The 25,617-nt window shown below is 37.4% G+C and overlaps 3 protein-coding genes across 3 annotated transcripts; 1 reads left to right on the top strand and 2 right to left on the bottom strand.

The window, feature by feature from the left end:
- Positions 1–2,484: 2,484 nt before the first annotated feature.
- On the top strand, positions 2,485–3,435 carry LOC308552070 (olfactory receptor 51I2-like; the record flags this gene model as incomplete). Its single annotated transcript, XM_081163038.1, has 1 exon — positions 2,485–3,435. The coding sequence occupies one exon, from the start codon at positions 2,485–2,487 to the stop codon at positions 3,433–3,435; it is 951 nt and encodes a 316-aa protein (XP_081019164.1).
- Positions 3,436–10,236: 6,801 nt separating this feature from the next.
- LOC308552063 (olfactory receptor 51Q1-like) lies at positions 10,237–11,184 on the bottom strand (the record flags this gene model as incomplete). The annotated part of the gene is made up of 1 exon (XM_081163033.1): positions 10,237–11,184. The coding sequence occupies one exon, from the start codon at positions 11,182–11,184 to the stop codon at positions 10,237–10,239; it is 948 nt and encodes a 315-aa protein (XP_081019159.1).
- A 9,722-nt stretch (positions 11,185–20,906) lies between these two features.
- LOC308552061 (olfactory receptor 51J1-like) lies at positions 20,907–21,860 on the bottom strand (the record flags this gene model as incomplete). Its single annotated transcript, XM_081163031.1, has 1 exon — positions 20,907–21,860. The coding sequence occupies one exon, from the start codon at positions 21,858–21,860 to the stop codon at positions 20,907–20,909; it is 954 nt and encodes a 317-aa protein (XP_081019157.1).
- Between the last annotated feature and the right edge of the window lie 3,757 nt (positions 21,861–25,617).

The raw sequence follows: 25,617 nt of genomic DNA, 5'->3' as shown, positions 1-25,617 counted from the left end.
AGTGGGGTAGGTAAGCTATCTGACATACAAGAAAAAAAGAAGTCTTGGGGAGTACTTGCAAGTTACTTTTTTATCTAAAATACTGTCTCTATAGCCCTGCCGGGCGTGGCTCAGTGGTTGAGCATTGACTAGGATCCAGGCGATCGGAGCTCAATTCCTGGTCAGGGCACATGCCCGGGTTGCAGGCTAGGCAGCCAATCAATGACTCTCATCATTGATGTTTCTATCTCTCTCTCCCTCTCCTTTCCTCTCTCTGAAATCAATAAAGATATATTTAAAAAATAAAATAAAATACTGTCACTATAAAGTGACTGAAATGTCACCAAATGGGCCTGGAGTGGTTCTCATTTTGGGTTCACCTTGAGAGCTTTAAAATATATTGATAATTAGATACCATATTCAGAGATTCTAATCAAATTGTTGTGGAGTGTTACCTGTACAGTGGGGTTTTAACTTGGCAGGTGATTACTATGTGTAGCCAAGGTTGAGAACCGCTGATCTACAAGGCAGAAGCAAGGAACATTAATGGATAAAAGGCACAAGCAAGTATATTTCCCCTTCCAGGAAGTTGTCAATCTTGAGGGAAGCAGAGATAGAATGCATGGAATTTCTGTAGGGAAATTGAAGAGAGGTGCCTGAAGAGAGGGCTTGAAAGTAGAGTAAGAGAATGCAGGTTCTGGGGCCATCCTCACTATTCTGTTGTACGTGTGTATCTCCATGGTCACAGCGGTTTGTATTCCCTTAGCTATATATTCTCCTAACTTTTTATCCATTCTAGGGGAGCATTTCCATTAAATTCTTTAGCTTTATGGACCATTTCACATCAACATTGGATAACTGCGGGACAGAGAATTGATCATGAATCAGTGAATCCTATACCCGAGTAAGGTGAGCAAATGAATAAACTGATGATTGGAGATAATTCAGCTTTTATACCAATTGTGACTTTACCTTCCTATTTCATATTTTTAAAATTTATTTTATAAATTTAATTTATTATATTTCATTATATGATGTTACATTATATTACATTTTACTGTATTATATTATTTTCACCTTCTGGTTGGGGTTTAATTATTTTATTCTGATCTCTTGGCTACTAATGGACTCTAGATCAAATCTGCTATTTTAATGTCACTGCCTTTTCATTTAATAGCCTTCCTGAACTATCTTTTTAAATTCAGAGGTCACTTGTGTATTGGTATAATTTTCATGAAATGTCCATGTCCTTTGTCACCCTTATTCATATTTTTCAACTTTCTAAAACCTGTGTCTCACATTTCTGACCCCTGGAGTGGAGACACAAGGAGATTACCATTTTCCCAGGGGAAGATTACCATTTTCTCAGACCCACATTGGCAGAGCTACAACTCAATTCTTTCTTGTGACTCTTCCTAGTCAGCCTTGGATTTACTCCCATCTCCATAGTGAAATAAAAACATCAGTACAGGAAGAATCTGTAGGTCTAATCAGGGGTGGAGAACCTGTTTTCTGCCAAGGGCCATTTGAGTATTTATAATATCATTCGTGGGCCATACAAAATTATCAACTTAAAATTAGCCTGCTCTTTTTGGTCAAACATTTAGTTAACTCACCCCTAATGTGATGGCTGGAACCACTCCTCTCTGGTGAGGCCTTGGGAGAGCCAGACGAAATGATTTTGCAGGCTATATATGGCCCTCGGGCTGGATGTTTCCCACCCCTGGACCTAGACTCTGCAGAAATTGATTCTTAGTTTTTTGGTATCTCTTCCTCTCTTGGTCTTAGTATCTCCCTAAGAATAAAATAGTTTGTATTTATTCACTGTTTCATATGCCATACAATATCTTGTTTACCCTTACAACAACCATATGAGGCAGATGGATTTTTATCCTCAGTTTACAAATGGACACATTGAGGCTTGGGAAGGTTAAGTTAGCTGCTAAAGGTCACACTGAGAGTAAACTGTAAACTGGGCATCAAACTAAGGTTTGCCAGAATCCATTGTGGAGCTCTAAAAAGCAAAATATATGATGTTCATTTTCTCATTTGCTTCTTATATCCAAATAAGAGAATAGTGCTACTATTATCTCCACTTTACAAGTTTAAAAAAACAAAAACTGTGGATCAGCATATAAATGAGTTGTCCACATCACACATTGAGTAATTGGTTGGGTGTGGATTTTGATCCAGTTCTGATTTATTCCTGTGTTTCAGCCATTAATTTTTAAGTTATGCCGTCTATCATAAGACTGTGTGGTCTCAAACATCTTCATTACACGCAGAATTCTAGGATTCTTGCTGTTGGGGGAAAGGAGGTGCGAAGAAAGTGGGGGTTATATTTTTATTCAGAAGGATGTAAGTGACTCCAACTTTTCCCACCTCCTTGCATTGCCCCTCTTCAGCCTTTGAGGTGGGCTGCTGAGGCAGAAGACCTTTAGGTGGGAGCTAACTTTGTTCTGTTTTTCAAATGGCAGGTGAAGACTGATCTCTGCCGTTTGTGATATGGGAGCCAAGAACAATGAAAGTCTTGATTTCCTGTCTGTCTTTCTCACTGGAATCCCTGGATTGGAGGCCCAACATGGCTGGCTTTCTATCCCCTTCTTCATCATGTACATTATGGCCATTGTGGGCAACACACTAATCATGGCAGCAGTGCAGGTGAACCCTGCCCTCCATGAGCCCATGTACCTGTTTCTCTCCATGTTGGCTGTAACCGAGGTGGGCGTCTCTGTGTCCACAATGCCCACTGTCATGAGCATTCTTTGGTTTGATGCCCGCCAGGTTGACTTTGATGGCTGCCTGTCTCAGATGTTCTTCATTCACACTTTCTCCTGCATGGAATCGGGGGTCCTCTTGGCCATGAGTTATGACCGCTTTGTAGCCATCTACAACCCACTGCGTTATACAGCCATACTGACCCTGCCCCGCATCGTATGCATGGGTATAGGCATTACGCTGAAGAGTGTGACGCTCATGGCCCCCCTTCCAATCCTTTTGAGGCAACTGCCCTATTGCCACACTAACATCCTCTCCCACTCCTACTGCCTCCACTCAGACCTGATCCAGCTGCCATGTGCTGATACTAAGCTCAACAACATCCTGGGCCTGGCTGTTGTCCTGGCCACTTTTGGGCTGGACTCACTGCTCATTGTGATCTCTTACATACTGATTCTTTACACAGTGCTGGGCATTGCTTCTGGGGAGGGACGGCGGAAGGCTCTCAACACGTGTGTGTCACACATCTGTGCAGTGCTTGTGTACTACGTGCCTATGATTGGTGTGTCTGTGATGCACCGTGCTGCTAAGTCTGCCTCACCCCTGGTCCACACACTCATGTCTAGCATCTACCTCTTTGTTCCTCCTGTGCTCAACCCCATCATCTATAGCGTCAAGACCAAGCCAATCCGACAGGGAATTGCCACCTTGTTTTCCTACAAGAGAGGCTTGCCCTGAATCACTCCAGTGGGGCAGGGAGTCTGAATCAGTTGGTAAACTAACGGTGTTTCTGCTGTAGACAAAGCTCTACACCAGGCATTTTGAGGACAAATGGAAACAAGGTATGAAAAGCGTTGACATAGACTTGAATCTGATTCACAAGAAATATCCTTAGCCCTGCCCATCTCACATCTTGTCATTTACATGTGCCTCCCTAAGTGCTCATGCGCATGTCATCTCTCACAGATATGATCAGCTTGACAGCAGAGATCATAAATTTCCTTTTCTCCTTAAAACTCCTAACAAAAAGCCTAGCAAATAGCTAGTTAACAATAAAGGTTTGAGACTTAATGATATTTGAAATGAAATAAAACAAATTTCTGTTTTGGTGGGTTAGGCAAGGATTAAGCATCTCCCCCAATAAAAGATCATCCTAAGAACGTGCCTTTGATTAAGGTGAGCGTACTTTTTGCTTTTCCCCAGATAGTCATGGTTTACACTTATTTTCCTCAGCATCATTATTAACAGCGCTCCCTTTGCCTCTCAAATTGTCCTTGTTTAAACAACAAATTATATTGGAAACCTACCTATGAGGCAACCTCCTTCTTTTTATGAAATGAACCAGACTAGCCCTATGACCCACCATACAATGGTCTCTACACCCAGAATTTATGTACCAGGAGACTCTGAGAATGAGGAACAGGTGGCTAAATGGCCTCAACTTAGGCACAAAGTAAAATATGGACAACCTCGCAAGGCACAGGTTTTGGATCATAAGAATCCCAGCAAAGGGGCGAAATTGTGCTTTAGTAGAATCTCAGGCCCTATTTTGGGGGCCAAATAGGTCTGATGTCACTGTGTCTGGATATTGCTCTTCCCCTTTCCCCCTGTCCCTTCAGACTTCAGTAATCTCACCATGCCATGTGGCTGATTCATTTTTATCTGTTCCTTTACTCCACTCCTCCTCTAGCTTTGTCAGCATAGGTCTAGTTGACACTGTTTCTGCTTAATGCTGTCTATAGTTTTCTGAAGACCTTGGTCAAATGGGAAAGGCCTTCCTCAGATTTCCTAAACAACACAAGTCTATGTAGAGTGGATTGATAAGATTGTGCTGGTTGGTCAGTAACTGGACTCAGGTTTTCAGCTTCTCTCACTCAGATCTTTAATGACAATGTAAACATTTTTCTCATCATATTATATTCCCCTCAACCTCATCCAGCTCATCAGGGTCACCTTTACACAGTGGCATTTTTTTTAAAAGTACTAGGTCTGTATAGAACAGTGGTTGCCAAATTTGTATGTATTCTAAAAAATAATTAATGAGGAAAAGAAACTAAATATCTTCTCATGCATTTTCAGGCTGACATCTACAGTTTTTAATCATAAATTTACATAGTGGTTGAGCATGTATTTTGGGATATATTGTAAATATAATTAGTTTAAATTAAATTGTTACATCACATACTTAAATATCTAATGGAATCTAAATACATTATGTTTTGATACCAAACATCATAAATTATAAAATACACAAACACATTCTTTAACATTCACATATTTACATTTGTCCCTTTGCTCCTTGAATTTAGATTTGTATTTAATTCCACAGATGAGTTTTGACCATATAATGTATTTTTATGTTGAAACTATTTTAACAATATCTCTATTATAATTATTTGCAAAAATAAGAATACATATTGAAATTTGACGTTTAAAAATTGGTGGCCTATAAAGCATTGTTTAAAAAGTATATTCTGTATTGAGTTACTTTCCCAATACTTATTAGTATGTAACACATACAACATAAGCATAATAAAACTTTTGATACATTAAAAGTAAAATTCAATTGGAAATCCATCTCTTAATGGGATGCCTGGGTTTTTTTGACCTAAAAGTTGATATTATTTATTAAATGAATGAGAAACAGTTCAGGAGCAATTTTTTCCAATTCATTTTCTTTTTATACATAAATTTAATAACAAATATGTTTGATAAAATAAATAAGATGTTATTGGAATCATTTCATCATAGTTCAGTACCATTTTTTAATACTTTTAGAATGACAAGAACCATATAATGACCTTTTATCACAGTATTTTAATGATCTAATAAGTGATAATTCCATTGGATTCTTCTTTATTTTTGTTGAAAGCAATAAAATTGATACCATTTGTCTTACACTAGAGTATGGTACCCAGTCATAGGTGTCATTCACTTTATCAAAATCTATGCCAATCTTTTCAGGAGTCCCTTTTTTTTTGGTTTCTCAGAAAGTTTTACAGATTGTGGTATATCATGGAAAAGTTCCAATGTCTTTAAAAGATAGGCCTTGTGTTTTTTTCTTTTGCTTTTTTAAAATTAAAATTTAATTTTTTGGTAAAGTTAGTAAATAAGACCATGTAAAGCAAGAAAAAATGGTATGTCAGAGACAATGCAAAACAAAGTACACACTTGGAAAAGCAATTTAAGCAAAGAAACTTTATGGTCATTTAATATCTAAAAGTTTATTCCCTTAAAACTATTTGTGCTCAGGCACTTCTAGGAATGTTTTCATTTCTCTAGGGGACCATAAACTTAGTTTGAAGAGCAGTAGATTAGATGGCCACTAGTGTCAGTTTATATAAAACCAATGTGGCTGTTCTGGAAAAATTCTGATAAAATCTCACTGTCATATATCAGAAAACAATTTCTTCTGTAGTGAAACCTAAAGACTTGTGAGTAACTGTAGATGTCTCTCACTGAAGAGTGAATAATTACTTTCTTCATTTATTCAAGTAATATTTTTGAACATCTATTACACTTAAATATAATAAAATTTTGTATTTAAACACAACATGGGGAATAAATCTGAAAACTTAACAATAGATGTTGCAGTAATTTCTTGGGCCTGGTCTAATATTCCCTTCTAGGTTTTAAATGTCATCAGCAGATGGATATACCATGTAAACCACAAGTCAAAAGCATGACATGGATGAATAAGCTTTGAATATATAATCAAATCTCATTTTTAGTAAGATGATTTTCACAGTCACTTGTTCTGGGGACACGAATGTCTAGCAGCAATACTCAGAGTTCAGATCATTTTTAGTAGATTTATTTCACAGTTGTTCAAGAATTCAAGACTTAGAAAAATAAACAATAATAGTTGCATGATTATAAAAATATTATGTTAGAACATTATCTAATAAATCATTTTGGCTATCTTCTGACTCTCTCAAAAACTGTGACTTTGAGTAACAATTTCCAAATGACAAAACTACAGATATTTGTAGCCCTTTAAGGTTAAGGATAACACTACACTCTCTAATACGGTGACCACCAGATACACATGGCTACTGAGCCCTTGAAATGTGGCTAGTTTGAATTGACATGTATTGTAATGAAATGTGACAAGATTTTGAATATCAAACATGAAAAAAAATAAATGTGGAATATATTATTATTTCTAATAGGGTACACATTGAAATGATAACATTATAGATATATTGGGTTACACAAGATATACTTTGAAAGTTATTTGCACCTCTTTTTTGCTTTTTAATATTGTTACTAAAAAATTATAACTAACTGTGCTTGTATTATATATCTATTGTATAGCACTAGGTTAGAAGTTAAAATGTGGAAACTAACATGAAATTATAGTGAGAATAATGAATTTGACAAAGTTTGTCAGTATTTCTCTATTTAATGTATTCCATTGGTCTAAGGCAATGATTTTCAACCCAGTGTGCACACTGGTGTGCCACAAGAATTTTTAAAACATACAATACTTGACTATTTAGTCAAGGGCACTGACCTCATTTTCTTTAAATTGTCGTATAAAAAAAAATTACAACAGCCAACACAACAGTAGCCATTTGGTATGAATGAATAAAAATTATACCTTTTTGTTTGTTTGTTAGATCAGACAAAATATAATATATTTTTTGGTGTGCTGTAGAATTCTAGTAATTAGTTTATGTGTGCCATGAAATTAAAAAAAAGGTTGAAAATCTCTGGTCTAAGGTTATGAAATTTCTAACATGAAGTGCAGAGAAAAAAAAATCTTAGGTTTAGGCAACTAAAAAATATATATATGAAAGAAACACAAATCATGATATTATAATGACTAGGCCTAGCTTCTAAGATGAGAGGCACAGAAATACAATCAGGTTAGAAATCTATAATCATGAAAAATTCAACCCAAATGCTCATTTTTAAACATAAACAACATGTAAAATGTTTTTATATTTTGTTAATAAATGCAGAAGTATTCAAATATACAAATATTTAAACTTTCTTAGTATTCTTGGTAAGGGTGAATTGTTAGACAAGTTAAATTAGTTTTGTATTTTTACAAAGAATTTTTTAAATCTTTTGTCTGACATTATTCCAGCATGCAATATAAAGCCAAAATAACATTTTAATATATGGAAGTCTTGAGATAATTTTATCATTAAAAATGTAATAATGTTTAGCTTCAAAAATTTTTATACTGATTTTATTTGTCAGATAAATTAAAAATGTTTCAAAAAATATTTAAGTTTATGTGAATGTATGTGGTTGTTGCTACTGGGTTGTTATTGTGATTCCAGACACAATAGGTCCGAGGCCACCTTCACTGCTTGAGCCAGATTAAGCAGAGACAGAGTTAAATCACATATGAATGTTTACTCCAATCATGCCAGCAGTATGGGAAGAGCAGTTGGCACCCTGGAAATTCTGCTCTGACTCTCTCACCAGTTGGCTGATTATAAACAGACAAGGAAGAATATAACTTCATGCAGCTGCAAGCCGCAAGTGTAACAGGGAAAGGGGAGGGAAGGGTTGCTTCAAGTTCATTTTATCTTTTCTTATTATGCTTATTATTTGCAAAAAGTTCTTAGGTAGCTTGATGGAATTGGGTTGCTTTTCCTATAGCAGCAGCCTGGGCTACCTTCTACCTGAATTGGTGTAATACATTTAGCATCTCTAAAAAGTTTGATATTAAATTCAATGTCCTCCCACACATCTCATTTGAAATAATTTACAGAGGGTCAATAAATCAACTCTTTAAATTTTATGGACTAGAAAATATTTCTGTAATAAAATGTGACCAGTATAGTTTTTATATTCTAGGCACTGAATAAATTAGGCACAAACATTTACCAACACAAATTTTCCAAAACCAAATTTATTTTGAAATATGAACATATCATGCCATTTCTTAAGTCATGAAGCCTATACAAATACACACACCTACACACACGTACATTCACACAAATAAAATAAACAGTTTTGTCTAAGGAAAGAAAACAATAGAAAAGGTAAAAGAACAAAGAATAAGGGCAGATTTCTGGATTCAATTTTTATTTGATTTCCATTTAAATTTGGCCATTGTCTGTAGTTCATGATCTGTGATGATAAATTTCAATTGATAGCTCTGAACAAGAGGTTATTATTGATATCATGTGCTCCTCCTCAAAAACTGGCATCATCCCAAGATGTATTGTTCCCCATTATGCTGTTTTGGGAGATTATCAAGTGTGTACCATCCACTGAAAAAAAATAAGTCTCCTTTGATATATATTCCTGCCCATTTCCTTGATTTTTTTTTTAACATTAGATTTCTTGGTCCTAATTTTCCATACTCTGACATTACATATACCTTTGAGTCTACAATTTACCTATACCAGCTAATTCATTGTTCTATAAAGAAACATGCTAACTTCTGGGCTCTGGTAAAAGACATGAGAAAAAAGGGAGGAAAAGTATATTAGAGAAGGAAGACATCCGTCCTTCACTTACTCTTGGCCTTTTACCTCTTAATCTCCCCTCCCACTATGCTCCTTCCATGGAAGATCTGCCCATTTTTATTCAAATCTAAGTTGGTCCTAATATTGGCCATCTACACCATGAGCTTAGTGATGAGGAGCTGTGACCAATATTATGGCTGCCTTTCAAACTGATATTTCTGAGAAAGCCTATCTGGTTTCAATAAAATAATCTGTTGACATTAAGGCCGTATCCCTTTATGAGTCTGTTCTAGTAAAAAATCCATGATGCTAAAGGGAATCTGCCTGTAGGAATTAAGTCACATTAAGGACATTGGGATGTAAAAAAGTCTTTTCTGGTTAGAAAAAATGAGTTTCTAATCCTTCAAATATGATCTGTAGACTTACTTAAAATTTAATTCTAAATACTAAAGACTTCTAGCAAGGTAGGGACCTTCTTCTAGCTGTGGGCAGGGGGGTGGATCTAAACACCTTAGCCCAGTATTTAGACTCTGCATGTGCTCATTAGGTCTGCTGAAATCGTGCTGAATGCTGATTAGGTAAACCTGAATAACTAAGAAACTTGCTCTGTATCCACCCTCCCTGAAAGATTTGCCAGACTTTGCAAGAGAAAGTCAGAGCACATCTAGCCAGTAGGGGGAGCCAGGGCCATGGAGCTAGTGTTAACCTGACCACCGAAGTGGAGCTAAGAGAACAGTTGGTGGGAACAACAACTAAGTGTTTCCTTCTAACTTATTTTACCAACCCAATGGAGAGAATAATATCCAAAAAGAAAAAAAGACAACTTAAAGAGAACTTTACTCAACTGATGAAGCTTGTACTACTGGCATAGCTGGTAAAATGTGCTAGAATTTAATCAACTCATATCCATATCTCTTTTAAATAGAATACTTACTGCTAGCTCCTCCTAGCCGAAAGTCTGCTAACAGCCAAGATTATGTCATACAGACTTAAAAATATGTTGGTGTTTTATTTTACAGTCTCTATTTCTCAGTTCTTACTGTACTCTCCCTGTAAGACTACGGCTGTAAGTTCTGAGTAATTTAACACAACCATTCTTTGATCATTAATGCATGTTTCTTCTGGAGAGAAGGCGAATAATTCCCTGGCGGATCTGCTTCGTCTTTACACTGTAAATGATGGGGTTCATCACAGGAGGTGCCAACAGGTAGATATTGGCCATGATGACATGGACCAGTGGAGAGGCATGCTTGGCAAAGCGGTGGGTCATAGATACACCAACCATGGGGACATAGAGAACCAGAACAGCCAGAATGTGGGACAGGCAGTTGTTGAGGGCCCGGAGCCGCTCAGGCCGTGTGGATGTGCCCAAGATACTTTTCAGGATGAGCGCGTAGGAGAACACAATGAGCAGAGGGTCCATCACGATGATGAGCAAAACCAGAGCAAATCCGTACCAGCTGTTGAACCGGATGTCACCACAGACCAGGTGGATCATGTCCTGGTGGAGGCAGTAGGAGTGAGAGAGAAGGTGGGAGCGGCAGAAGGGCAGGCGTCTGAGCAGGAAAAGGGAGGGAAGGACGGCCAGGACACAGCGGAAAATGATGGCTAGCCCCATCCTGCCAATGACTTCCCTGGTGAGGATGGTGGCATAGTGGAGGGGGCGGCAGATGGCCACGTAGCGGTCGAAGGACATGGCCAACAACACAGAAGATTCCATAAAGGAGAATCCATGGAGGAAAAAAAACTGGGTAAAACAAGCCTCAAAGCTGATCTTACGAATGCTGAAGCAGAGGAGCTGCATGACAGTGGGCAGGGTGGCGAGGGCGAGCCCCAGGTCAGTGAGGGCCAGCATGGAGAGAAGCAGGTACATGGGCTGGTGCAGGGACGGCTGTGTGCGGATGACAGTGAGGACGGCGGCGTTGCCCATGATGGAGACGGTGTAGAGACAGGAGAAGGGGATGGAGATCCAGATGTGGGAGGCCTCAAACCCAGGGATGCCCGTGAGTGTGAAGTAGAAGGGGCCTTCGGTGGTGTTGGTCACCTCGGACATGACGGATGAACGCAGAACCAGAATCCGTGTGTCCTGGAATGAGAACTCCATCAGTGGGACACTGCCATAGAGCCTTCATCTCTTCAATCCAGGATCCAGCTTTGTGTTTGGGATTGCTTTCTCATACCACTGGGCCATGTGCTAACCAGAGCACGAACAGACAGAACTGTGGACTCCTCTGCCACAAATTTCCATTGAAAATACCTTATTTTTTTAACCTTTATGTCCACCACTGCGCACTAAAATTTGGCTTTACGCTTTTTTGCAAACCTTGTAGTTCATATCCCACAAGCTCTTGTATATATGTATTTTTATGTACACATATGCATTTACTAACAAACTTTTCTCATCAATATATCAATAATATCCTTATAATAAAATTCAGAGACAGTTTATATTTTACATGACACACACAAAAAATAGGATTCTGCTCACTACTTCTTTCTATTCAATTGCATGGAAATATTATTGAAAAAGTGAAGTTTCATTGCAATGCCCAGGTGTCTTCTTTGAGTAACTAAATGGAAAATAGTGACACTTTTACCTGGAACACTAGAGTAGAAGCAGATTTTGGAGGCAATATCACAGGTTCAGTTGCTAAAATTGAATTTGATGTTCATAGCAGCTATTCCAGAGCAATGACAACTAAGTAAATATATATGGGATCTAAGAAGACAGAGAAGAAGCCTGCTGGAGATTGGGGATTCAGTGGCATACTGATGGTAACTGAGAACCTAGGAGTTGATATGCTAACCTAGGCAAGAATGTAGGATAGGAATAGAAAGAAACTGAGCTCAGCTCTATAAAGCAAAGTAAAAATTTAGCAGTTTGGTAGATGTGGAAGAAACAAAGAAAACTGAGAAAAGCTGCACAGAGAAATGGGTGAAAAACAAGGAAAATAGGAGTCACAGTAGCCAAAGAGATAAAGGGTGTGGTCACCATAGTTTAGTGCTGTTTAGATATTCAAACGAATACTGACAAGTGTCTATTCAATTTAGGGATGCGATGTCAGTAGTAGCCTTTTTGGAAAGACACTTCCGTGGAATCACAGGAGAAGCAGCTAACTTAAAGTGTCTGAGTCGTGAATTAATCTGAAGGTTTGGAGACAACATCTGCAGATCATGGGTTCTAAAGAGCGGGCTATACTGCTCCCATAGGTGAAAATTGCAGGCTTTTAGTCTTTAAATAAAATAATGAATATAACATTAGTAAATGAGTGGTTATTAATTTTCTGCGTGTTCTGAGAATGAAAGCTGTGGAGATTCTTGTCAGAAAATACATAAAGTGGTTAATGGCTTAACCACTTAGATTCCTTGAATCTAAGTATATTACCCCTAAAATGTCCATAAATGCCAAACTAAGAATTCATGGAAAATCATTAAACTAAAGAATTTAGAAAATAATACAAGATAAAGTTAGGGAAAATGAAAAAGAAGATAAAATAAAAACTAAATTTTTTTAATTAGAAAAATATAAAACAATGGATAAAAACATTAAAAGAATCAATGTAATTTGAAACCCTTTAGCAAATCTGATCAAGAAAAGGAAACAGGCAAACAGAAATCAAATATAATGGGACGGCCAAACTGTAGAGAAATTGCAGAGGGCATTGAGTGGTTACCAGTAAAACAGTAAACAATGGGAATTGCGTGTCTTTTAGAACTTAAACCGTATATCAAAAGACAAGAGGCCTGAGCAAACGGTTTTTAAAACTTCTTAGCAGAGTCTTAATTAGCTTGATTAAGGTATCTGAGCTATGAAAAACTTCTAACATATTTCAAATAAAGAACATGCTAATCACAGAGATGGTTGGTCATTTGTAGAAGCATAAAAGAAATAAAATCCTAGAGACAAATGGTGGTGGTGCCTATCCAAGCACTGGGTAGGGGCAGGTCTTATTCACATCTCCAGGAAATGGCATCTATATAATGGCTATGAGGCCTTCTAGCTTGGTATTATTTAACATTTAATTATTAACTGAATTCTTGCTCTGATCCAGAAACTCTCGACCATCATTTGGATCCTTGAATTATTTTTTTTATTTGGGTAATAGGCACAATTTTTTTTTCATGCAGGTGGTACAGTAGATCTCCCTTATCCTTAGGCAATACTTTTTAAGACCCCTGGTGGATTTCTAAAACCACAGGTAGTATCAAACCCTGTTATTATATTATGTTTTTTTCTATACGTACACACCTATGATAAAGATTAATTCATAAATTAGGCACAGTAGGAGATTAACAACAATATCTAATAGTAACAGCACAATTACAGAAATATATGAAAGTTATGTGAATGTGGTCTCTGTCTCTCTCTGATAACTGACCTGATAACGGAGAGGCCTACCCAGTGACGACAGGGCAGGTAGTGTACACAGTGTGGGTAGGCTGGACAAAGGAACAATTCAGGTCCAGGGTGGGACAGAGCAGGACGATGTGAGATTTCATCATGCTACGCAGAACAGTATGCAATTTAAAACTCATGAATTGTTTATTTCTGGAATTTTCTATTTCATTTATTTAGACCACAGTTGACTGCAATTAACTGAAACTGTACAAAGAGAAAATGTGGATAGAGGGAGACTACTATACTTCCTTTTGTTTTCATATTTCAGTGTCCTTTAGCTTGGTTAGTGTGAATATTAATAGGAAGGTATATTTGATTTTGATAGAATTATGTTTCCGAGTTAACAAATATAATACCCCAAATTCTAAAAAATTTTTTACTAAGAGTAAAATAATGCCATACTGTAAGGATTTTTGAGAGTCAAGGTGTGAGGTTTTCCTTGTGACTTTCGAATACTTTCTCTCAAGCTTCACTATTTCAAACTTTAGTATGACCTCTACAAGCAAAGTGTTTTGTACTGTGCTTGAATATCACTGAGATAATCCATGTGCTTATTGCTATGGATGGCAGAAAATAGGAGATAACAATAGGGACAGTAGCAGCAACATTTACGGAGAACTTACTATGTTAGATACTCTTCCTGGATATTTACTAATTTTAACTCACTTAATAACCGCATAATCGATACCTATTATTTTAAATAACAAGGGACATGTGGTACTGATGGAGCAATTTTCCCCCCTCTGAATAGCCAAGGAAGTCTTAACAGAGGAAGTGATGTGTCAACTGCTTGTATTTTTAGAAGAAACTCAAAAAGAAATGGGGAGGGCTTAAGATGAGAGATAAGTACTTCAAACAAAGCCAATGGTTGTAGTACATGAGAGGAAATGATGTCCTTTAATTCTATCTGGCCCTGGAGTGTGGGCTTCATTACAGGGGTGGTGGGAACTGTGGCAGAAAAGAGGGTGAGAACAGAACAAGGGCCTTAGAGGATGGTAGTGGGGCCATGGCATGGACTAAGTCAGGGAGTGACATCACATTTTTAGTTGAGAGAGAGGATGTGGGTCAGGACAAAACAAGATAGAATTAGGAGGAAATTACACTTTCTAAAAAGAAGCAGGTGCCACATATGAGTGTGTGAATCTGTAAGTGTGTAAGTGCTTATCACCACCTGTGTATGGGGAAATGGGACAAGATAAAAGACATGATCGATCATCCTGAAGTGTATTAAAGAGTACAGAATTTAAGGACTTACACTTGAATTTTTTGACATAGTTCAGATAGAAAGCCAATGGATATGTGCTAGAAAAAAAAGTCAAGTCTTACTATTAGTAAAAACCTGATAATATTTTTTCTCTGCTGTAAATCACTTATTTTTAGCCTCTAAAATAACTCTCCAGGTATGTAAAATTCTTAGGGACTCTGTACTCCTGCATTAGGTGTAGGATATAGTTTATTGAGATCTTTAGGTTTCTTCCAGCCCTGCTTCTTTGCTTCTGTGACTTGTCCTTGTGTGTTAGAGTCAGTAACTGACAAATACTGATGAAATGATTCTCTTTACCTTCACATTGGCTTCTTACCTCTCAAGTTCTTACTTGAGGGCAGTGTAGTCCGTGAGCCCTTGGCTGGTTCGTGCTGGTTTCTGTTCATTCCTCACTAGATGTTTTCATGCTTTCCTTGAACTTACCTCTTTCTGAGATTTGTTGAGCCATTTGCAGGGCAAGTAAAAATAGGAGCAGAGGGTGTGGCAGCCAGGAAAGGCCAGTTTTCAGGGCAGAATTTGTTGATAGGTGATTTGCTGACACTTACCAACACACACTTAAAATTCTCCAGCTTTGATGACCACAGGTTTGGTGTAAAAGAGAATAACAGCATCAGGGCTACTTTTTGAATTCAGTTTGAGGACAGTGGCACCTCTCCTGATGAACTGCTTCACTTCATGTTCCTAACTTGTCACATCCCCATTTCATCTCCTGTCAAAATATCTCTGACATGGGTTGGCTGCATTCTCTCCTTGTCTCTATGGAGTAATCCCTGTTCTCACTTCCCAGGTGTCCCCCTCCTCTTATTACTCACTGGCCATGGAGGAGTCCAGCCTTACCTTTGTGATTTCTTGTTCCTTCAATGCTCTCTCTGGCTTCTCTTCTCTTCTCTGTGACTGAGTGTTGCATATGGTCCTGAATATCCCAGGCTGGAATGCAGGAGGTGAGTGGGGAAACCTCTGGATCTTATAAGGATCTTACAGGAATACAGAGATTATGCTCTGAGACCTGAGGCCCCAAGGGACAGAGCCAGGAAAAATAACCGTACCTCTAACATTTACTGAGTGCTAAACATTACCAATAATTGAGCTAGCTGATTTGTGGGGATGTGAAGATTTTGTTAGATGACATGGAAAAGATGTAGCCTGTATTTTGGTAGATTTTTTTCTCAGTGATTATTAGTTCCCTCCTGCTTTCTATAGTAGCTTATGTGGTTTTGAGAAAGACTATTATGTTGGAATAGTTGCCCTTTGATGTTGCCATCTTGAATATGCCCAAACTCAGATTTGATACAGCTTGGAGATTTGGAGGAAGCTATCCCAGATTTCTTTGATAGATTTCAAAGCCAGAAAGACAAAATGAGATTTCCTCTTACAGGGAAAATGGGATTTCCTCTTCCAGTGTCTTAGATTATTGGCCTCAACATACATTGTCCTTTACTTCTCTAGGGAGGCTCAATCTGTACCCAGATAAGAAGGGGATGTGATGAGTGCCACCAAGAGGCAAATAACCTAGGATTTTATGTGGGACTTTATTTATATTCACTTCTCTCCAGACAGTGGAAATCAGCAGCTGTTTGGAAGTTCACTGTAAACATTTCTTTTGGTTTCTACCACTGAAGACACAGTGTTTCCACAAACATGGCTTGTCTTCATCCTGTATCTGGCTTACTTGGCTTTTAGGATCTAGTCTGGCTCCAAGAAGTAACCATCTCTATATAATTCCCACTGCTTCAAAAGGGAAATTATGATTTGAAGTTATAAATCTTGAAAATGTAGAAGTTAAGTAAAGAACACAATCTGGTTGGGAATGTATCATTATATTACATTTGGGATTACTCCATCTTTAGTAGTTAAAGGCTTAAAAGACATAATTTAAAATTGAAAAATAAAGCATTAAACTAATCACTATATTCACAGCATAAAGGTAAAATGTCAAAGTTGATAAAATATTGATAATATTGATAATCGTTGAAGTTAAGGTTGAAAAAGAGTACATAGAAGTTCTTTATAATATTCTCTATTTTATGCATATCTGAACATTTTCCTGGTAAAACGTTTTGAAAATAAGGTAGTAGGTAGGAGATGGTAGTAGACTGGAAAGTCCATTAATTTTATTATTGTCTATAGTAAGAGGGTAGACCCTGACTAAAGAAATGGAATATTAAATGCATGTGTTTTTGTATGGCTCACGAGCTAAGAATTGCTTTTACATTTTAAAATAATTAAAAAATAAACAAAATGCAATATCTTGTGACATGATAATTGTATTAAATTCAAAATTTAGTGTCATCTACAAAGTTTTATTGGAGTACACTTATGCTCATTTACTCATGTATTGTCTATGGCTGCCTTTGCACTGCAATGGCACAATTAAATAGTTTTGAAAGAAGCTATATGGCCCAAAAAAACTAAAATGTTTACTCTCTGGTCCTTTCTCAAAATAAAATAAAATGAAATAAAAAATGCTGACCTCTGATGTAACAGTAAATGTAAAAGGAGACAAGCAAATTTCAAAGAAATGGAGATACAAATATTCCCTGACCTTGTGAAATGCTGTTCACTGTCATTTAAAGCAGAAAGTAAGTGAATTCAAATTGAGATAGTTTTTTATTCATAATATCAGAAAATTTTTAAAAAGGTGTTAAAACAGACTGGTAGGAAGGGTATGATGAAAGAAGCAGTTTAACAATTGCTGAGGGACAGTAAATAGGTATGACATATGAAAGGAAATGACAATATTGTACCTATAAAAATTATAAACACACAAAATAATTTACTTAGCAATTCCACTTTCAAAAATTTAGTTTACAATTATATTTACATGTATGCAAATTGACTTGTATATACAAGATTATTTACTACAATATTATTTATAAGAGCACAAAAAATAGAAGCAAACTATATATTCATCAACTGGGAACTGATAAACAAATTCTGGTAACATACAATGTACCAGGATAGACTAATGAAATATTATGTAGATGTAAAAATAAATGATGATGATCTTCATATATTGGTTATCAATTACCTCAAAGATATATGTGTACATTAAAAAGCAATCATAGAACAGTGCATAATTTTCACTGGAAAAAGTATAAATGCACATAACTTCTTGTTTATGTATAAATGCTTTCCTGAAAGGAAATGTAATAAACAAAAAATATTTGTTGACTTTGGGGAAGGACCAGAATTATTAAAATAGTGATTTCAGTGACTATTTTTAATATATATGCATTCAAATAGAAAAATTCAACTCTGTGAATGTCTAACATTATCTATAATATTTACATTAAAATGTAAATTTAATAAAATTTAAACTGTATGTCCTGTCTTGTGCTTCTTGAATCTTTGGTTTATATTTTATGTCAGTTTTGGAAAATGTCATTATATTCAAATATTGTTTTTGCCCCAGGATATCCTTTTTCTGGGGCTCCAATTAGATGTGTATTTGACTTTCCAAGCAAATACCATATGTCTTTTATTTTTTTTTCATTATGCTTTTTCTTTTCACACCTATATAATCTGGATATACTCTAAATTATTTTCCATTACTTTGATACTTTCTTCAATTGTATTTAATATAATTAAACCATCCAGTGAGCTTTTAATTTCAGTTATTCTTTAGTTCTAGAATTTCTGTTTTATTTTTAATTAGTTTTAATTTATTGCTTAAAATCTACACCTTGCAATTTAAGTTCTGGGCAATATTAATCACACTTATTTTAATGCCTGGTTATGTTAACTTTAATAGCTGGATCTTCTGTGGATCTAACCCATTTGCCTTATTTTTTCCTCTTGATTTTTTTCAGTTCTTGTATTTTGCACTTCTAGTTATATTTCAATGAATGTCACGAAAAATTATAAGGATAATTTGAGATGCTGATTAATATCTTCCTGGTGAAAGTACTTAATTTTATGTCTGATTAAAGTGACCAACCATCTCAGTTTGTGGCTGGGGAGTTTTCCAGAATGTGGTACTTTCTGAGATAAGGTGAGAAAAATCTTGGAAAAAATGGACATGGTTGGTCACCCTAATTCTTACAGAGTAGTAAAATTAGACAATGAGTTGGTTAAAAAAAAGAAAACTATATTAGGCTAGTCTATTTCTAATTTTCCCTTACTTCAAGGTGTAAGTTTCCTGGAATCCAAGTAATTGCCTAGGAATTTACCAGTCCCCCAGTCTACGGGGATCTTCATATTTCAATTTTTGTTTCTCTGCTTTCCAGCCCTTAGAGACTGCTGTAAGCTCTTATTTTTTCAGCTATTACTTTTTTAAAATTTTATTTTATTTTTGAGATATTACATGTCCCACCATTTTCCCTCCTTTGCCCTCCTCCACCCATCTCCCACCCCACCCCAGGCCTTCACCTGTCTATTATCTGTGTCCATGGGCTGTGCATATGTGTTTACAAGTTCTTTGGTTAATCTCTTCCCGCCCTCCTTCCTGCCTTCCTTCTGAGATCTGTCAGTCTGTTTCATGCTTCCATGTCTGTTACTTTTGAATTGCCAAATCCATGAAGTGGGAAAACAGCAGGCTCACTTTTCTGTTTCCATTGTCTTTGGAATCTTGGTCTATATATCCTCATTGAACTGGATGCTCTCTGAAGTTATTTACAAATACTTCTCTAACTTTTCTAATTGTTCTTGGTAGGAGGATTGGTCTGAAACAAACTAGTATTCCCTTGCATGTGGAAATGCCTATAATATTTCATGCATGTTTTCTCAAGTGTTCTAATTCATAATTAACTTAATGACTATCTGAATAGAATAACATCATTTTGTCCTGTTGAGGAAATAAAAGATCAAGGTAGTTCCAAAATGTCTAAATTTTAAGTTAAGATAGTAAATATAATGACAGAAAAAGATGAAATCAAACTTGATATTTTCCCATAGAGTCATATTGAATATTCATTATTGAATTTCATAGACACCCAAAGACTTCTAGACACTTCATTATGTGATTTTCTAGGATTTTGTCTGATTCTGGGGTTGCCTCTGAGACTGGACCTCAAGAAAATAAAGTGATAAAGACTAAAAAGAATGGAGTTAGAAAAAAATTATTTTTAAGCTTCATGAGGAAAGGAAGGGATCTTGTCTCTTTGGTCACTATTTTATCTCTAGGGCTTAGATTTGTACCTGACCCAATTAATGCTACTTTGATTGGCTAGTGAAAACGATCCAGGGAGCTGCAGTTCTTGCTCAGTTGACAGCATAGTTTAGAGATTAATAGCTTAGACTCTGGAGTTTGACCTGACTAGATTCCAATGCCAGCTCTTGGATGTATTAGTTTGAGCAAGTTGATTACTATATCTAAACACCAACTTTTCTTCTGAAAAATAGTAATAATTGCATTAATCGTAATTCATAAGGTTATTATGGGGAGTGACTGAAATACTAAAGTGCCTTATATACATTTGCATCTCAAAACTCTTAGATCTTTTCCATGGAAATATAAATATAATTTTTTACATTATTTCTAATGTCTAAGAAGGAATATCCAATTAGACAGATAATGTTAATGTCCACAAAGGAATGCTTGCCTTTTTGAAAGATTCTGCATCTTGGATGGGAGACCTTCAGAACTTTTCAATAATGAACAAGATTTGTAATCTTTGGGACCCTCAACTTGGAACCTTGGTAGGGATGGGCAAATGCCACATCAGAGTCAGTATTGGAAGCCCTCTTGGGCTAGCTAGTGTGCCCTACTGCTACTGAGCTCATATCAACAACTCAAGAGAATGTAATCCATTTCAATTCCTCTTTTGTAGAATGCAGGAATCAATAGATTTCCCAGGAGACCTTCCAACTCCTGACTACTTTTCCCTTATGGGGAGTGCTATGTTTTCACAAACATTATTTCTTGCATTTCTGCTCCAGCTATGCAAGGTAATAGAAAACCTCCGGTCACAAAATATGTTTTAAAATATCATAAATTCTTTATACTGATCTTTTGCACATAATCCAACCCCATTTTTACTCCCACTCTAGTTCTCAGCCAGATTATGGAGAATCTCCTGTTAGATACCTTATTTTAAGGTAACACCATTTGCATAATGTGTGATTTAGGACCACTTATGATTATAAAAAAAGTTCCTTCCTACTTGTCCTTTGTCTAAACTCTGGATCTCTTCTCTGATAGCATTCGGACAATACCACGGCGGATTTCCTTGGTCTTAATGCTGTACACAATGGGGTTGACAACAGGTGGGAAGAATAGGTAAGCATTAGCCATCATAACATGAAGCAAAGGGGACATATGGTGTCCAAAGCGGTGCACCATTGACAGGCCAATCATAGGCACATAATAAGCGAGCACAGCACAGACATGTGAGCCGCATGTGTTGAGTGCCTTCTTACGTTCCTCCCCAGTGGCAATATTCAGTACAGTGTGGAGTATAAGCCCATAGGAGACCACAATGAGCAGTGAATCTAGCCCAAAAGTGGAGATAACAATGAAAAGCCCATAGATATTGTTGATAGAAATGTCCCCACAAGGTAGACGAATGAGGTTGGGGTGAAGGCAATAAGAATGAGAGAGGGCATTATGCCCACAGAAAGGCAGGCGCCGTAAGAGCAAGGGCAATGGGACCATGAGCATAATGCTCTTCAGCCCAATGACAGCTCCTGTGCCAAAGATACGGGGCAGGGTTAGGATGGTTGTATAGCGCAGTGGGTTGTAGATGGCCACAAATCGGTCAACAGACATGGCCAGCAACACAGCTGACTCCATAATGGAGAAAGAATGGATGAAGAACATCTGGAGAAGACATGCATCAAAACTAATTGCAGTGGTTCCAGAAATGAAGATGCCTAGCACTGTAGGCAGAGTGGATGCAGAGACACCAATCTCAGCCAGTGCCAGCATGGCAAGAAAGAGGTACATGGGCTGGTGTAGGGCAACATCTGTTCTGATGACATGAAGAATGGTGCCATTTCCAAGGAAGATGATAATGTACGTCAGGCTGAAGGGGATGGACATCCAGATGTGCTCCGCCTCCAGCCCTGGGATGCCAACCAGAATGAAAGTTGTAGGTAAGAACTCTGGAGAGCTACTGGAGTTCTTCATGTTGAAATCTCATTCCATGGGATCAGTGCTACCTTGATAATTAGAAACAAAGTAGTGAGATGACATTAAAATGAAGAAAGACCCCTGGATACTGAGCAAAGGGAAGAAGAAAACAAAGCTCACAGATACAGGTGGCCAAATGTCTCATACCTGAAAACTGACAAGTGACTACCATCAGGAAATTCCCACTGCTGGGGAGATAGTCATGTATAGCAATCTCAGCATAAGATATGGACTAATATCAGGAATAGGTGAACAGAGATATTACTAGTGAATATATAGATATAAGGCAAATAGCACAGTATACAAAAACAGGTAAAAATACCTGGCAAATGAATACCAATAATTGAGGTCTAAAGCAAGGCTGAGAAGTGGCAGTGGCCAGAACCTGGAACAGGTGACTGGTAAATTAGAGTAGAAAAGAATGGAGCTTGTACTCATACTGGGTTTAACAATTTTGGTTTTCAAAAGGACTATGAAGCGACTGGAAAGATTGTGTGTAAAGGACAGAGTCAGGAGGAGGCAGGATTCAAGGCTGACGAATCTGTATGCAGACTTTAAGGATCATGAAAATATTCTGTCATGGTGATCTCCATAATCTCCTGACTCACAGTTTTCTAAGGCAACCAACCTCATCCACTGGGATTTCTTTCTGACTTAGACACACCTCTGAATACACTGCAACAACACTGGGAATGGACTTTCAAGAAATGTTCTCCTGGGCAGGGGAAGGTAACAGGGGCAGGGGGGGGGGGACACACCTTCCAAAATTGGGTGTGTTTTAAGTTCAGTACTGTCTGTGCCAGCATGGAATAACAATAGAATCTTGAATCCACAGGGTATAAAGGAACTCTGAAGGTATTTTTCAACTCATTCAGCAACCCCCCCCCCCCACACACACAGACACATCTACTCACATATTTGCACATGCACATTTTCCACATTTGCTTCCTTTCTGCATCTTCCCTGATGTGAACTCTCCATTTAAGTGCTGCTTGACCTACAGGGACCTCACTAGCACATGCTGTTTATTATTAAGTTCTCTACTCTGCTCATCTGTAACCAATCAGCACTCCTTTATGCCATGCACCATACAGGATCCTGGCAACACGGACTCTTGCCCTTCTCAGAAAATCTTCTCTGCAACTTTTAACCAGAGGCCAAAGAACACATCTTCTCCAGCAACTATTTAAATGTAGCCATCACATACCCTGAAGTCCTTCTAGGCTAATTATAATTATATTAAATGCTACAAAAGAAAAGTTCAGCATACAATGGGATGAACCTCGGGGAAAAACTTAGCTTATATTTAAAAGTCAGGAAAAGCTTTCCTCAGAAAGTTATATTTTAGCCAACATCTGGGTAAGTAGTAGAATTTTTCCAGACAAAATGGAAAGGTTGGGTGTAATACAATGCAGAAAATTGTTACCATCAGTGGGCATTTCAGGTTGGAAGAAGTTCAAATGAATAAATTAAACTACAGTCACTGCAATAGGACACACAACAAACACAGCAGAAAGGGGAGAATGTGGCGAGGTCACTGCTACATCCCTGGGCGTGGATGGAATTGGAAGTGAGTGCTCTGTGCAGAACAACTTTACCTATTTAATCTTTATGCAGCTCTGTTTCTTTAAGGGTGGAGATGCTAATACCTACCTCAGAGAGTGGCCCTATTTCATGTGAGATCACCAGCTATGAGAAAGCAATATTGGCCATTGTGGGAGACATTAGATCTTCAGTGAAGAACCACTTCTCACTGAGGGATGAACATTAGTGATGACGTAAGGGTTCCTTGATAAAGAACCACTTATGATGCTGATATTTTGACTCTGATCTTCTCCCTAGTTAATATCTGGGGTATATTTTTCCTTTCCACTCAAATCTTTCCATGTCTCAATTCAACATATCAATAATCTAAGCCATTTACTACCTGTTTTTAGTGCATAAGATTTAATAGATCTTTAGCAGCTGCCTTGGATTACTTAAAGTGCACTATTCACATATAAGTATGTACCTTATTTATTGATTCCAGATTTCATATTATGGATTTTGGAATTTCAGATCTCTGTGCATGAAAGATAGGACTGTAAACTCTGGGGTCAGATTGCCACAACTGGAATCTTGGCTCTGTTACTTTCTGTCTGGTTCTTCATTTCCCCATCTGTAAAGCAGAGAAAATTCTAATATGTAGCCGCATAGGCTTATTGTGAAGCTTAAACAAGTTAATGTGCATGGAGCAGTTAGCACACACTATGTTTTCTTTTTTAAAAAATATATCTTTATTGATTTCAGAGAGAGGAAGGGAGAGAGAGAGAGAGACAGAAACATCAATGATGAGAGAGTCATTGATTGAGCCCACAACCCGGGCATTTGCCCTGGCTGGGAATTGAACCACGATCCCCTGGATCCTAGGTTGGTGCTCAACCACTGAGCCACTCCCAGCCGGGCAGCACACACTATATTTTCAGTGAAGGTTACTAATATTGGTGAAATAATGATGATCATTGAATCATCAATACAAGTGAGGCATTTAATTTTTATCTAATTATTTTTCATTCAGACTTTTCTCTCCTCGTTCTTATGGATAATATTAATCTCTTTGCAATTAAGAGATTAGTTTGGCGGTTGAGCATCAACCTGGGATGCAGGAGATTGAGGTTCGATTCCCAGTCAGGGCACATGCCTGGGTTTCGGGCTCCATCCCCAGCAGGGGGCGTGCAGGAGGCAGCTGATTAATGACTCTCTCATCATTGATGTTTCTATCTCTCCCTCTCCCTTCCTCTCTCTAACATCAATAAAAACATATTTAAAAAAAAAAAAAATTCTAGCTTGAAGATACCACATTTGCATTTCTTTTTTATACTGAGCCATTGCAAGTATCTGGAAAGTCTCTAAGAAATCATTTGACCTCGCTTTCTAATCCATGAGGGACACTGCATCTCCCACATATTTAAAAGTCTGATACTTTCCACAAGTTCTTCTATCATTAAAAAAAGTTGTGTACACGGGAGATGCTGTCAGTATTATCACCTGCCATGTAAACGAAAGCAGATGAAGTTTGAGAGAGAATATGCCTGCCCACAATTGGTTGTGGAGGGAAAAGTGGTTCTGAATCAAGCCAAAACTTTGGGTTTGTCATCTTCATGGTCTGTTGGTTAGTGTGTTAATTTTGAAGACATCATGAAAAAGTAAAAAAAAAAAAACTGATTCTAAAATATGTGACATCTCTTAGCACTGCAAAATGGACTGGTGGAGAGGAAATTAGTGGCATCAGAACATCATCCATTAATTTGAATTAATAAAGGAACAGTGATTTTGTTCCCTCCGCTACTGTTTAGGATGAAAGAAGTATCTTCATAATCCATACGTGTATACTCTTTGAATGATGCACTTCTTAATGTCTATTAAACTCTAATGAGGTTTAGTTCCTTAACTTGACTCGGCTGTAAATCCTGACCCACCTTAACGTGTCTTTTACTCCTGGTCATTCCTGTGATTTGTTCTGTTTTGTTTTTGTTATTGTTGTTTGCTTTGCTATTTTTTCCTTTCCTTTCATAAGTATTCTGGCATTCAATTCTATTAAAAACTATATTTTAAAACAAGTACAACTTCCACCACTGTTTTATAGCATCTGGCTCAGATGTCAATTCTGTGCTGTCTTTGCTCAGTCACGTGTGCAGTCACTTTTTGTAGCAGCCTCTCACAATACTTCCTTTTACTCTAGCCGTTTACGTGACTTATCCCAGTTGTCTGCAAG

This window comes from Miniopterus schreibersii, assembly GCF_964146895.1.
Source record: "Miniopterus schreibersii genome assembly, contig: HAP1_SCAFFOLD_149, whole genome shotgun sequence".
In the NCBI taxonomy this organism is placed as follows: domain Eukaryota; kingdom Metazoa; phylum Chordata; class Mammalia; order Chiroptera; family Miniopteridae; genus Miniopterus; species Miniopterus schreibersii.
The sequence above is the reverse complement of the archived record's forward strand: the minus strand, read 5'-3'. Positions and strand labels throughout refer to the sequence as shown.